Raw genomic sequence first — 16,320 nt, 5'->3', positions numbered from 1 at the left:
TGACATTATTGGCATTTGGGGTAAGACAACTTTTTGTCATGTGGAATTGTCTGGTAAGAGCAGAATGTTTAGCATCCTTAAGGCCCACCAACTAATGTAGCAGTTCTTAATCATTAGGACAAAAAAAATTGCTCTGATATCTTTTTATTTTTTTTTTTTAATTTTTTTTTTCTCACGCCAAAGACCTGTGACCAACTCTGTGATATCTTTTTAAATGCATCCTTGGCAGTGTATGTGTTTGTAAACATTGGATTGTTCTCCAAGGTTTTGGAGTATTGGACTAAAGTTATTGGACTTAATACATGCTCATATTTCCCTTATAGTTTAAGTAATGAAAACCAAACATATAAAATTGTCAAAAAATTGAATTGCTAGAATTTAGCCTTTAAAATACAAGACTTCAAAAAAAATAAATAAATAAAAATAAAAAAATAAAATACAAGACTTCAATTTTACACACATTTGCATTTATAGTTAAATGATTTTGATTGTGACCTACTATGAACTATATTCAACAATTGCATCTTAGAACAGACTTGAGAGGGAGTCTTATAAAGTTGTTAATGTAACCTTTAAAGACAGACTTCCTGAGCTCAGATCTCAGCTCTGCCACTGCCTAACTGGCATGCTACTTGGAACATTACTTATTCCCTCTGTGCCTCACTTTTTTCATTTGCACAATGGGATGATAATATTAATAGCACTTCAGGGCTTTTTTGTGTGTTTGTGTTTGAGGGTAAACAGTTATCATGCATAAAGCATTTATAACAGTGTGTTGCACACAATAAGAGCTATAAATTTTTTTAAAGATTTTATTTATTTACTCATGAGATGGGGGGGGGGGAAGAGGCAGAGGCAGAGGGAGAAGCAGGCTCCCTGCTCAATGGGGAGCCTGACGGGGATTAGATCCCAGGGCCGAGCATTAGGCAGACTCTTAACCAACTGAGCCACCCAGGCACCCAGGAGCTATATAAACATTTACTATCATTTGAAACCGGATTAAATAAAATACATTTATCTCTAATAGAAATATCACTTCATTTGTTTGTTTTGTGGGGTTATATAATTAGAAAAGTTTATTTCAATCATTGAATTTAGACTCTTCCTCTGCATCTTTATTATATTGTCTTTCAAACATTCCTTATCAGAAATACAGCATCTGATGTTTCTAAAATAATCATATTAATCTCCTTATACCAATGCAATCTGTATTATTAAATACAAAAATGTAGAAATCCCAAAGCTGAGCTATCAGCTAGCAACAGCTGGTGCCATTGCTAGGAAACAAGACACAATCAGTGGGAAGAGGAGGCAAAGAATTAATTGATGGGTCAAAAATTTTTTGATCAATATTATTTTGTATCTTCTGATTTTAAAGATACTACATTCCAGTAAAATTAATTTCATAGTCTGCCTGCTTTTATAATTCTAAATATAATACTGTCCTTCAGCTTTCATCTTACCTTTAGATAGGAGTTCCTGTTTCCACATAACATACTGAGTCAACTACTGTGCTTTTGAGAATCTTTATATACATGATTTTGTTGAGAACTTTGATAATAGATTCCCGTCTTATTCAATATTGAATTCATAGTCTGTTCCATTTGATTCTTTATGCTTTATGGTGAGTGCTACATCTTTTTCTCCCCAGTACTCAATAACCGTTGATAGCAGCACCAGTGTGACATGAGGAGAAAAATTGCACTTGAGAAAAGCATTACTGATCTGTTTCTCAGGGCCTATTATGATGCCCTGGCCTTAAAAACATTGTACTTTGTCACAAGAGGACATGAGTTACATGGGCCCACTTCAATGGCCATAAAAGTAGAAGCTTGATAAATGCAGTACTCTCAATTGCATTTTATCCTATGTGAGTTAAAGCACAGTGGTACCACATCCATCAAACTGAGTACAAACCTGAGCAGAACAAACTATTAATTATCCCTTAAACCTGGACTTGAAAAATAAAAGCAACATTTATTAAGTACCTACCATGTACTAAGTGTTTTTATAACCTATGGTTCTCAGAACAACCCTTCAAAGTAACTATTACTTATACCTATTTAATAGGAAAGCTTGAACAACTTAGGATTTTGCGTAAAATACCACTCTTTTCCTGACTCTCCTGAATGCCACATTTCTGAATCTTGAGTGCCTCCAATGAAATTAGGCTTCCCTGAAAACTGTTCCCGTCACACTTGCTACACTTCCATAATAATATTCAATATTTACATCAGCTTGTAGTTGGTGACATTATTCCCCTACCCTTCCCCCACCCTACCATTTCTTGGTTGATTGAACCAGGGATGGTTACACCGATTCACTGGCCAATAAATTCTCCCCAGAAGTTGCAGTGAGGGTTAGTTTGTCAGGCAAGAATATTGAACAAAAATTTAATGTATTATTTTATGCCAAAAAATAATATTTTTATAACATGTGATGTGTGATGATTATGAGTCATAGTAGTAACTAGAACACCAGTGTACCCAGAACTCAGTATAACCCCATGCCCCACCATAGAGTTAACCATTTTCTTGAATGTTATGTTTAATGTTGTCTTTTTTAAAAAATAACATTTTCATATTCATATGTTCATAAAGTATAGTTTAGTCTTATATATTTATAGATATTCATTAATATTTGTTGAATGAATGCTGTCTTTCTTAGCCATTTCTTCTTCATGTGTCTTTCTCTACATACTGTTATACCAGGAAGCAGAAAGAAAATCTCTTTTTAAATAAACTTCTCAGCCCAGTAAATGGTACAGCCTCCTATCACTTAATTAAGTCTTGACACCTCCTTTTCTTTGCTCCCTCTTCCAACCTATCTGTATGTCTTACTTCCCAGTATGTACAGCTTCTGACCATTCCTCTCCATTTCCAGTATCACCACCTTATCCCAACCACCCTACTCTATTTTGCCTGGAAAACTATGGCAACCCCTTTTCTGCTTCAATCTTGCTGCCTACAATCTATTTTCACATTGTAGCCAAAGTGATTTTTTTTTTTTTTGGAACAAAGTCACATGTCATTTCTCTGCTTGAAACATTTAAGTAGTTTCCCATTCCATTTAGAACAAAACCCATCCTCCTTTCTGTGGCCTGCAATTCTCTATGTGTACTGACCTTTGTCTAAACTTGACTTGATCTCCTGTTCCTTGTCTGTGTGCTTATGACATTCTGTTCACTCTGGGGGCTTTGGTGTTTGCTATGCCTTCTAACCTCAATGCTTTCCTCCCAGATCTTTGCATGGCAGGATCCTCTGAAACAATAAATGTCTCCACACAGAAGCTGGTTCTGATCACCCCAACTGAAATAGCAGCTCTCTCCCTCTCATTCTTATCATATTCAGCCTAGAGTCCTATTTATCAGCAGTCACCCTCTTCTTATGAGTTCCATGGGAGCAGGAATCTTGACCCTGTTAGGCAAAAATTATTCTCACACTTATTAAAATGGTAAGGAGAGAGGATCCCCGGGTAGCTCAGCAGTTTAGTGCCGCCTTCAGCCCAGAGTGTGATCCTGGAGTCCCAGGATCCAGTCCCATGTCGAGCTCCCTGCATGGAGCCTGCTCCTCCCTCTGCCTGTGTCTCTACCTCTCACTCTCTCTCTCTCTCTCTTTGTCTTTCATGAATGAATGAATGAATAAATAAATAAATAAATAAATAAATAAATAAATCTTTAAAAAAATAAAATAAAATGGTAAGGAGGACTTTCTGTTCAAACCTATTGGAATAGGGGTATTGGGATCCCTGGGTGGCGCAGCAGTTTGGCGCCTGCCTTTGGCCCAGGGCACGATCCTGAAGACCCGGGATCGAATCCCATGTCGGGCTCCCGGTGCATGGAGCCTGCTTCTCCCTCTGCCTGTGTCTCTGCCTCTCTCTCTCTCTCACTGTGTGACTATCATAAATAAATAAATAAATAAATAAATTTATGGAATAGGGGTATTGCAGTCGGGGGGAAAAATTGAGATAAACTCCAAATACAAGGACAGGTGAGGATGTATAGCCAAAGGAGTGACCAGCTCAGTGAATGGGAAATTGCTAAGAGCAGACCTCAGGGGCAGGAGGATTCTTGACAAACTGACCTAATAGGATTCTTGCTAAAGGCAGGTCACTTACACAACAAAGATAGGGCATGAGGAACTTGATCTGATATAAGGGTGGGGGATTCTTTCTAAACTGATTTAACAAGATTCTTGCTAAAACTGGGCTAAGCAGGCCAAAGGCAGAACATAACAACAGCCAAGGTTGAGGCCTGATCCAGCAGAGGACTCAGAAGAGTCTGACTAAAGTTTGGTCAAGGAGAGAGTCTTTGTCAACCTCTTGTTTTTGTATTTCTAAGTAGCACTATCCAATAGAAATAGAATCTATTGAATATAATACTTATATGGTATATTTGTAAATATGATATTATTTCAAGATAAATATATTTTCCAGTAGCCATCTTAAGAAAAGTAAAAAGAAACAGGTGAAACTAATTTTAATAACATCCAAAATATAAATATCCAAAATATTATCATTTTAATGTATAATCAGTAAGAAAATTATTGAGGTATTTTACATTTTTTGTACTAAATATTGAAAACCTAGTATGTTTTACACTCACAGCACATCTCAATTCAGCCTAATCTCATTTTGCTTATTAGGGAAGGAATGGCTATTTCAAATAATAAGAAAATATCACATCTCAAATATGATTTACTTTTTCACTCATCCTTTTTCTATAAAGATTCTGAGGTAACAGTGGAAGGCATATAGCTGTGAGTTTTATCCTGAAAAGTATTTCTACAATTGTGAAGTGTGTTTTGCCAATCGGTAGCTGTTTTCAACCCTTAAAGAAATTTTTTCTTAAGGTGTAAGGTTACAGTTTTCACATAATCTCTAAAGGTTAAGTATCCAGTTTTCCTTAATTTCTTTAAATTCATCATGGGATCATATATTAAGTAGTTAAAGCTGATAGCATTTGACATTGTTTATTGACTACAAAATGTCAGTGCTGTGATAGATGGATCCCTAGTCCAGGAAAAGTAAGACCTCTAGATATACTGTGCATTGTGTGGCTTCAGAATATTTCTTTTTTCTATTATTGTTTTTCCCTTATCCAATGTGTTAAATCAAGGATGAAGGAAGGTACTTTTTCCTATTCACCACACAGTCAGGATGTGTCTATCTTTCTTTCTGTTTACACTGTGAATACCTTCAACTGTAGAACTGATTTTTCCTCCAGTGAAATCTATTGTAGTATTTCTGAGAGCTGTCATTTCTGAATCCGATCAACTAAATACCCACTGAAGCACCCAAGAACCTAGAATATTCATGAACATAATTATTTGATACTCTATGTCTTATATAGTTTCATTTAATATCTTTATAAATTCAGGTTAAGAAAATTAGGAATTAGTGGACTAAAACATACTTTAAAACAGGAAAGCAACTACATTATAGTTTCAGGCTGTGAGGGATAGGAAAAGAATATGTCCTTTATATATATTTCCCCCACAATTAGATTACTTGATAGAGACATAAAAATGCTTTTAATTTAATTCTTGAATTTTTGGCAAGCTTTATAAAGGCCAAATCAATGCTAAATCAAAGGTATTTACAACATCCACAAATTTAATCCAAAGTGGATACTTAAAAGCTCATATAGATCTAAATGATGTTCTCCCAGATGGTGAATTAATGTAATTTTAGCAGGAAGCAAAGTTGCACAAATATGCAGTATTCAGGACTCACGCTGATTTAATGTATCTGTACTCACCACAACGCAGATGTTGCTTATCATTTTAGTGCCAGTTGTCTCTGTTTCTCTCTATACTACAAACTGAAGAATGGGATTTGGGAGTTCAGTAAATTATTTTATTTTGTGGCTAATGACTTGTTAGAAATTCAAGCTTTTTGTGAATTGTGTATAGAAATCACATTGATTGTATTCTTTATATAGGGTTTGAAAGGTGACTTGGGTCCTCATGGTCCACCTGGCCCAAAAGGAGAAAAGGTATTGTGTTCTCCCAGAGAAATGCCAGTTTTTCTTAAGAAAACTCTAAAAATGCTTGCACTGACTTTTCATTGATACTATTTAACTGCCAAAAGTTAATTTTGTTAAAATTAACCAAAGGCTGTTATGTTAAAAGCATCCGAAGAAAAGCCTTTTGGTTCATTTAATTAGTTTGAAGAGACTAAATGCACAACTGCTAGTTGACATTAATTTGTGTTTATAAGATTTCACTTTCTCTCCCTCACTTAACAGCATTAGCTATTCCATTGCCAAATTAGCAACTGTGCCTTATATCAGGGAATTTTGCCAATAGCACTGAACTGCTACCATAATGGTGAAGCAGGTGGCCTTTGGGGGGAAGGAGGTTAACTTTCTAACTCAGTCTCAGTCTGAATGCTTCATTTCCTACCACTTTTTCTCGCATGCCATTTTATAATGATATATTGGCAGTGACCTTTAAAAGAGATTTAAAAATACTAAAAGGAAGAATCATTTAGAATAAGGTCATTGGATGATCTCAATTTAATAACAATTGTACTTGTGGGTGTTTTATTATCTCTATTTTCAGCACATTTGGGAATCCTTGTCTGTCTTCAATATTTACCTCTATATTAAAGTTGATCTTACAAATTGGTCCTCAGTGACCGAGTTAAGCTATGTCAATGTTCCCCAACGAGTATTGGCTATTTTTATTCAATTGTTCCAAAAAGTAATGACTACTCCATGCTGTATTAACTTTTGAGGTGACTATGTTAGATGAGAAAAGAAAAAGTTACAGAGATACCCTCAACATTAGAGCATAGCTCAGAACTTCATGCCACAAAGTTTTTTTCCATCATGTCCACCTAAAAGGCATTATAGTAATAATGCTTGATCTTAATGATTAAGAGTTCTTATTAAATAAATAGGGGTCCTGATACAATAAAGCATATAGGTGACATATAAATGAGAAAACAGTAAACTTTTAGATAAGCCATTTTTTAAAAGATTTTGAAAAGTCTCTCTATGTCCACCTGGTAATTTGTATTCACATAGGTTAGCAAAGCAATTTTCATATTTAAAAATACATAAATATAGGCAAAGCCTCTTGAAATTAATGGCAAATGCAATGTCAATTTAGCAGAGCTTTATAAGAGGCAGTGGGACTGCTTCTTGCAGCTGGGAGGCATGAAGTGGGGAGATCCACTTATTATTTCTGCTGATCCTCATACTAACTTTGTCAGAAAAATTATCTGTCATGACACTTACCAGCTGCTCCATCGGCAAGTAACCATATTTGAAAAGATATTCTTTCTAATTTTGGATTAGTAGACAAAAGAATAGAAAATTAGATTATTTTAGCTTTTCCAAACAAGTTTTGCAGAAAGCACAGGGGTACATAAGGTGATATTTATATCATGAGAGTTAAAGCACGCGATACATTTGTCATCGTATGATAGGATACAGACTCCTATCAGATCAAATTCTATTTTTCTTTCAAAATGTGTGTGTGTGTGTGTGTGTGTGTGTATATATATATATGTATATATATATATATATATATGTATATATATATATATATATATAGCTTCTATCCATTCAGAAAACTTATAAATAAAATATCCAAAGGGATTAATAGTGACTGTAATTTTAATCTGTTTTAGGGAGATACAGGACCTCCAGGACCACCAGCCTTAACTGTAAGTATTCCTGAAACCAGAATTCAAAATTGAAATATGTTATCCTGTTTATTATTCACAATACATCATGACTAAACCAAAATTTATGCCATAAAATATTTGAGAACTGAAAGTGACCTTAGAGAAGATCTAGCCAAACCTCCAGATTTTTAAGATGGGGCATCTACCCACATCAGTGAAGTACTTAACCTGAGGTCATACCAGTAGTTATTAGAAAAGTCTGGAGGCAGTACCAATCCTGAACAAGATTCTCTACCCTCCATATGGTTCATAATTGTGGCCCTTGAATGTTTGATTATACATTCTTAACATGACATTTAAAGTTAATGGAAGAAGAGACTATTCTACTTATTTTAAAAACTGTAAAAGATGAGCCGCTCAGGTGGCTCAGCGGTTTAGTGCTGTCTTCAGCCCAGGGTGTGATCCTGAAGACCCGGGATTGAGTCCCACGTCAGGTTCCCTGCATGGAGCCTGCTTCTCCCTCTGCCTGTGTCTCTGCCTCTCTCTCTCTCTCTCTCTCTCTCTGTCTCTCATGAATATATAAATAAAATCTTTTAAAAAAAACTGTAAAAGAACAAAATAAACTATAATCCCAATAGGTAAAAAACAGCTACTATTTAAACTGATTGTTACATTCCCCAAAACCTGTCCAAGACCATTGTTTTTTTTTTCCTATGTAATTTGATTCTGAGATTTACAAATGATAAATGGAGATATTTCAGTAACATATTTATGAGAAAAGTTTCTAATGTGCACATAATGGGATTGTTCTCAATTAAATGGCTCATCATTTATTAAGCATTTAATCATAAATATATAATGACTTTATATTTAGATATAATTTACCATTATAGATTTTTTTCATAGGTCATTAAGGAGTCTCATTTAACTTAAAGATTTGGTCTAACGATGACTCTAAGTCTAATAGAAAAGAGGAAACTTTCTTAAATAAGTTCATTTGTAGCCTGAGGTCTCTTCAATTTTATGTTGATATTACCTAATGACATAAATTAAGAATTGAAATCATCAGTTTTGAGGCCCGTTCTGATAATAGAAGGTCAGGTTTAAAAAGAAATCTTCTAGTATCAAAAAAAAAAAAAGAAAAGAAAAGAAAAGAAAAGAAATCTTCTAGTATCTGTGTTGAGCTCTTCCCAGTAAGGCAGCACAGTAATCACAAAGACTGTGTGGCTTTAATAACATTTGTATTTATCTTTGTATTTCAAAATGTCATACTGAACAATATGTTAATAATGTCTTATACAAATAATTTTTGCAATGCTTACTTAAAGGACAAATATTTATTCATACATGAAAAATCTAAGGACTCAAACAGATGATCTAGGAATAACCAAATTCAATTTACAATGGAATTCTGTGCTTGAAGCTTTTATTTTCAAGATGGAAATAAAAACTATTTGAGAAGTTGTTTTAACTACATATTATTCAGCTTTTTTATACTTTGTGGAGTTTATTTTTAAAATTATTTGGCAGTGATTTAGACTTAAACCTGCTCATTTTATCTAAGTCACATGCTTGCTTTTGTTCAACTAAGTTCCACACTCACCCACTCTATTTAGTTATCTGATTTTGTAATCATTTCCAACTTGTGTTTAAAGAGCAAAATGTAGTCAGGTCTATGTTTGTCATTTCACCTGATAATGCAAATTTGCTCCCTTACCCAGAAAATTGGATTGGAATATATCTATTTTAAGGAATTATTATTATTGGAGAGGGAGAGAGAAAAAGTGTGCATGTGGGAGTGGGGGTTGGGGGTGGAGGAAGGGAGAGGCAGAGGGAGAAAGAGAATCTTAAGCAGGCTGTACACCCAGTGCAAAGCCCATTGTGGAGCTTAATCTCACAACCCTGAGATCATGACCTGAGCCAAAATCAAAGTTGGACACTTAATTGACTGAACCACCCAGGCACTCCTACTTTATGGATTTTTAATGACAGCTAATGTCTTCCTGCCAAGTTGTACCCTGTAGATGCCCCTGCACTATTTAGCTGGCAGGCATGGAGAGAGTACAAATGAATTTTTACCCTTACATAAAAATATAATAAGCCAAAAGCCACTCTGAAATGAGATGTTTTATTTCACCAAGTTAAATATTAGTATTATTTGGATATTACTAATATATACTTGTCATTAGTTTATTAACATAATTAATTGTTTAAAAATGAGGAGACATGAATAGACATTTTTCCAAAAAAGCATATAGATGGCCAACAGATGCATGAAAAGATGCTTAATATCACTCATCATCAGGGAAATACAAATCAAAACTATAATGAGATACCACCTCACACCTGTCAGAATGGCTAAAATTAACAACACAGGAAACAACAGTTGTTGGCAAGGATGTGGAGAAAGGAAAACCCTCTTAAATTGTTGATGAGAAGGCAAACTGATGCAGCCATTGTGGAAAACAGTATGGAGGTTCCTCAAAAAGTTAAAAATATAACTACTCTATGATCCAGCAATTGTCAAAGGACACAAAAGTATTTACTCAAAGGGATACATGCACCCTGTTGGTTATAGCAGCATTATCAACAATAACCAAACAATGGAGAGAACCCAAGTGTCCATCAACTGCTGAATGGATAAAGAAGATGTGTGTACACACACACACACACACACACACACACAATGGTATATTATTCAGCCACAAAAAGAATGAAATCTTGGTATTTGCAATGGCATGGATGGAGCTAGAGAGTATTATTATTATGCTAACTGAATTAAGTTGATCTGAGAAAGACAAATACCATATGATTTCACTCATATGTGGAATTTAAGAAATAAAACAAATGAACATAGCAGTAAAAAGAGAAAGAGAGAAAGAGAGAAAAACAAACCAGGAAACAGACTCTCAACTATAGAGAACAAATTGATGGTTACTAGAGGGTAGGTGGGTGGGGAATGGGTTAAAAAGGTAATGAGTAATAGGGAAGGTACTTGTTGTGATGAGCACTGGGTATTGTGTATAAGTGATGAATCACTAAGTTCTACACGTGAAACTAATATTACACTGTAGGTTAACTAACTGGAATTTAAATAAAACTTAAGGGGTATCTGGGTGGCTCAGTCAGTTAAGCATCATGATCTCAGGGTCATGAGATGGAGCCTGCATTGGGCTCCACTCTGGGCATGATGGAGACTGCTTCAGATTCTCTCTCTCTATCCCTCCCTCCCTACACTTGCTCATGCTTACACTCTCTCTCAAAAAATGAATGAATGATTTATTGAATGAATGAATGAAAACTTGGAAAGAAAATAAATAAATTTTTTTAAAAATTTAAAAAGAAAATAAATATTTTTAAAAATTAAAAAAATGTTAGTTAGGAAATAGGGATGAAGTGAAATGCATATAATCTTATCATGTACTAAATATTTAATTGATTTTTATAAGGTAGATTAATATATTTTAATGAAGTGATCGATAACAGTTTTCAAGGAAGATAAACTTGAAAGTTATACTGACTCCACTATATTTAGATTAAAGGAGGTACTGTTATCTGAGAGTCAATAAATTGAAAGTTCATTCATAGTGTTTCTCAAAGGTATTTGCACACTAAAATCACTAGAGAGCTTTCAAACATACCAAACTGGGCTCCACCCCCAGAAATTACAATTCAGTAGATCTGATGTGGACCAGTATATTTTATTTTATTAATTTTATTTTATTTTATTTTATTTTATTATTTTATTCTATTCATTTTATTTACTTACTTACTTACTTACTTTTTAAAGATTTTATTTATTCATGAGAGACACAGAGAGAAAGGCAGAGGGAGAACCAGGCTCCATGCAGGGAATCCAATGCAAGATTTGATTCCAGGACTGCGGGATCACACCCTGAACCAATGGCAGAGATGCCCAACCACTGAGCCACCCAGGCATCCCAGGACCAGTATATTTTAAAGCTCCTAGGGTACTTCTAAATATGCAGTTGGAATTGAAAGCCATTGTATATGGGTACTGTAATGGAACAAGGTTTCTTCCTGTTCAAAAAATTCTTTTAGACTTTTGAAGAAGTCTGGGTTTTATCTGAAATACAACTTAATGCATTGTAATAAATAAATGTAAACATCTCTTTCCATTTGGGAGGTATACTAGTGAAACTAAATTAAGACTGAAGGCTGGTTGGTTAAGTAGAGGAGATTAAGGCTAGAAAGATACCTTTAATTACAGCCTTAACCAGCCATTCAAGGACTGCAGTAAGCTCAAGTGCCTTAATACTTCTCAGAATTTAAGGTGCCCAAGAACATTCAGAGGTCTTGTTCAAATACATATTTCATTTCATAAGTCTGAGGTGGGATGTGAGATTCTACATTTCTAACTGGAGGATGCAGGTGCTGCTGGTCCTCAGACCATACTTCAAGTCCAAGGGCTTAGGACTCAACCCCCAGCTGCACCATCATTTCATAGATTAGTGGATAGATTAGTGGCTCCGTACCCATACTGTATGTCAGATGTACACAGATCACGTGATGTAGGTGTGTTTATCTTTACATTTTTCCTGCTTTTCCTGAGTTCCTTTGATCTATAAATTTATTTATCTCACCTAATTTGGGAAATTTTTGTCTGTTATTTCATCAAATTTGTTTTCTGCCCTATTATCTCTCTCTTCTCCTTCTGAGACTCTGATTACATATATGTTGCGCTTTTAAAATATTTTGCTTTCCATCTAATTCTCTCTTCTTGTGAATTAATCATTTCTAGTGGACTCTTTCCAAGCTTACTCATTATTGGTCATTTCCATTCTGCTATTAAGACCATTCTTCAAATTTTTCAATTTAGATACTATATTTTTAAGTTAGTGAAGTTCTATTTGTTTTTTTTAAAAATAATGTCTGTTTCTCTGCTAACATTTTCTATCTTTTTGCTCACTGGGAGCCATATTTTCCTTCATGTCCTTGAAAGTAGTTTTAATAGATGCTTTATTTTAATATCTTTGTATTAGAATTCCATCATCTGAAGGATGCCTGTGTGGCTCAGTTGGTTGAGTGTCTGCCTTCGGCTCAGGTCATGATCTCAGGGTCAAGGGAATTGAGCCCTGCATCACTGGGCTCTCTGCTCAGAAGGGAGTCTGCTTCTCCCTCATCTTACACTGTGCTCTCTCTCTCTCTCAAATAAATAAATAAATAAATAAAATCTTTAAAAAAAATTTTGTCATCTGATTAATGTCAAATTTTCTCTGTTGACAGTCTTTTCTCTTATTAAAAAAGATTTTATTTATTTATTTATTTATTTATCTATTTATTTATTTATTTATTTGAGGGAGAGAGAGAGAGAGAGAGAGAGAGAGAGAGAGAGAGAGAAAGGAGGAAAGAGCAGAGGGAGAGGGACAAAAAGATTCCTCACTGAGCCCGGAGCACAACATGGAGCTCAATCTCACCCCAAGATCATGACCTGAGCTGAAATCAGGAGGCACTTAACTGCCTGAGCCACTAGACATCCATCTTTTCTTTTTAGAATTGGTGATGTTTTGTTCTTAACATCTATGTCAAATATTTTTGGACTGCATTTTAGGCACTGTGAATGATATGTTATAGGAACTCTGAATTTTGTTAGATTTCTCTGAAGAACATGAATATATTTTAAAGCGAGGAGTTAAATTAGCTGCACACACACTGTAAACTGTCTCCCCTGTAGTTGACAACAGCTGAAATCCTGATTTTGTTCTTTTAGCCTAGTTTGGGTTGCTTGGAGTGTGTACTACACATGTATGGTTAGGGATCAGCCAGAGATTTTGGTAACGTTTATACACAGAATTTGGGACTGCCTTGTGCTTTACAAAATTTTGCAAACCACACCTTCTTTACCTTCTGGTAAGTACATTTGCTCTAAGCTCTGTGCTCTAATTCTTCAGTCCAGCCAGACAGCAGGCTTTCCATTTAGCCACCCTGTGACCCAGACTGTGGCCTGCCTTCAAAGTAAACATTTGTTTTATTTTAAATTTTATTTATTTATTCATGAGACAGATATAGAGGCAGAGACACAGGCAGATGGAGAAGCAGGCTCCCTGCACAGAGCCTGATGCAAGAGTTGATCCCAGATCCCAGGATCACAACCTGCGCCAAAGACAGACGCTCAACTGCTGAGTCACCCAGGCGTCCCAAAAGTAAACATTTTAGAAACAGGAAACTGACCACCTGCTGTTTCGTTTTTCCAAATGTTGACTCCTCTCTAGTGTCTACCTCCTTTTGTTGATTTTCCAGTGTCTTCAGGTAGTCGTTTTTACATTTTTCTCTGGAGTTTAAAGTTGTTATCTGTATGTTAATTCAATAGGAACTACTTTTTTTATACAATGCTAGATTACTTCTAATTTACTTAGAAATTTTACAACTGTACACATAGGTGAATTAGCCTTATAAGTTATTCTATTTGCCTCATCTTAAATATATTTCCAAATCTGATTCTCACATTCCTATTATTGCTATCCTGTTCTAGACAGCATCATATATCCCTGGATTGTTTCAGTACCTGTTCAATGGTTTTCCTACATCTTCCCTTTATCTCTTTGAGTTTTACAAAAACACAGAAGCCAAGAAGTTTCCTCATCATGCTTCTTTTTTTAAAAAAAATTATTTATTTGAGGGAAAGAGAGAGAGCACAAGTAGGGAAGAAGGGTAGAGGCAGAAGGAGAGGGAGAAGCAAACTCCCTGCTGAGCAGGGAGCCCAACATGGGACTCAATCTCAGGACCCAGAGATCATGCCCTGAGCCAAAGGCAAACACTTAACCAACTGAGATACCCAGGCATCCCCTTGTCATGCTTCTGTTCAAAATCTCCCATGTTTCTCCATTTGATTCATAGTAAAAGCCAAATTCTATACAATGGCCAAGCCTAAAAGGTCTTATAGGTTTCAACTCTTGTTGCATTTCTGACTTCATCTTTTATTCTTTTCTTGCTAACTTTATTCCACAGCAGTGGCCTTCTCGCAGGTCTTTAAGTATCCCTGGCACTCCACCTGAGAAGGTTTGCATTTTCTCTTTCTTCCACCTGTTCCAGCTATATGCACAGCTACTTCCTTTAACTTTTAACAATGGCCATGTTCAACCACCCTGTTTAAAATTACACACACACATACACACATAGAATTTCTAAACCCCATTAGTGCTCTACTTTTTTCATTTTCACCATAGCACTTACCACTTTCTAACCTAACATTTAAAATGCCTACTTAGGACAGCCCGGTGGCTTAGCAGTTTAGCGCCACCTTCAGCCCAGGGTGTGATCCTGGAGACCCGGGACTGAGTCCCATATTGGGCTCCTTCCACGGAGCCTGCTTATGTCTCTGCCTCTCTCTCTCTCTCTCTGTGTCTCTCATGAATAAATAAATAAAATATTTTTAAATGCCTATTTATTATATTTATTGTTAATTGTCAGTATTCCTCTACATTTGACTATTAATCCCATGAGGGGCAAGGATTCTTGGTGAGTTTTGTTTACTTTTGAATTCCAAGCATACAGAACAGAGTTTAGCACATAGTATGCCCTGAAGGAAAAAAAAAAAAGATGTTTAATGAATATCGTCTTTGTAAGTATTATAATCTTTGCTTTTTAGCTTCATTAATTTCATTTATTAACTTCCTTTCTCTTAGAAAGTCTTTGTAAAATAAGAATTTTATATAATGATTTTGATGAAAGCATTTGGACTGATATTTTCTTTGTTACAAAATTTTTGTGCTACTTATTCCATTTTTATTGTTTTAAGGTCATTTGTTTATTGAAGTTTTCATGTCAGCTTTCTATAAAATTGGTTATGGAAGTTTTCATGTCAGTTTTCTATAAAATTATTTAATATTCATTTTTTTAAAAAGAAAGCAGAGTGCTAGCCAAATAGAATAAATCTGTGGTTCCTAGACTTGATTATGACACAAAAGTATAAATTGAAATAAACATCTTTGATCTACAGTTGTAAGTTTTACCTTACCCTGCCTGATTTATTACTCATCTCTCAGCACTTTGTTTAACTCCTAGAAGGTAAAATTTGGCATCTAATCCATAAAAATATTAAATCAGTTGCTATAATTTGGAACTTTTCCTTTCAATAGCACAAATGAAGCCAAATAAAATCAAATTGTGCCTGATTCCAGCTGAAATTCTTTAAGCAACTGCTTATCAACAACAAAAGAATAATTCCCTTATAAATAAATTTTGCTTGTACTTTTTAAAATTCTAGTTTTAAAAATGTCAACAAACCACATTTTTCTGAAATTTATTTGGTTGCCACCATACCTGGAATGAATGTTACAACGACACTTAAGTGAATTCCTGGACATCATCATCATAGTGGAATAGGAATTTTCTACCATATTCCTCCCAAAGAACATCAATTTAGACAATCACCCATGGGTAAGATAGTCTCGTGGAAGTCCAGGAAGAAGTCCAGTGGAGTCTAGTGGAGAAGTTGCAACATACTACTGAAGCAAAGAAATCCCAAAAGGGTAAGAGGAACAGTTTCAATTTACATGCATCACCCCTTCTGCAAGGCTGCACAGCTCAGTGCCAAAAGATACCTCTTCAGCCATGATTTCTCTTGCAGGGGAAGGTGAGAGCTTGTGAATGACAACTCACCTGTCCCAGCTATGCAGGATGCTGCCAAAGAAACCTACATCCATCTTGCCTCATCTGGAATAC

At 35.3% G+C, this 16,320-nt stretch overlaps 1 protein-coding gene across 2 annotated transcripts in view; it reads left to right on the top strand.

Annotated features, from left to right (window-relative positions):
- Positions 1-16,320, top strand: part of COL19A1 (collagen type XIX alpha 1 chain) — a 317,390-nt gene that overhangs the window by 131,785 nt on the left and 169,285 nt on the right. For both annotated transcript variants that reach the window (XR_005990424.1, XM_041772509.1), the window contains exons 14-15: positions 5,942-5,995; positions 7,639-7,674. Coding sequence is in view for 1 of the 2 variants with exons in the window: in XM_041772509.1 (XP_041628443.1) it covers positions 5,942-5,995; positions 7,639-7,674 (90 nt within the window). In the remaining variant the exon portion in view is untranslated. The remainder of the gene's footprint in view (positions 1-5,941; positions 5,996-7,638; positions 7,675-16,320) is intronic.

The sequence above is a fragment of the Vulpes lagopus genome, chromosome 1 (genome assembly GCF_018345385.1).
Source record: "Vulpes lagopus strain Blue_001 chromosome 1, ASM1834538v1, whole genome shotgun sequence".
In the NCBI taxonomy this organism is placed as follows: domain Eukaryota; kingdom Metazoa; phylum Chordata; class Mammalia; order Carnivora; family Canidae; genus Vulpes; species Vulpes lagopus.
This window is presented reverse-complemented; position numbering and strand designations above follow the sequence as displayed.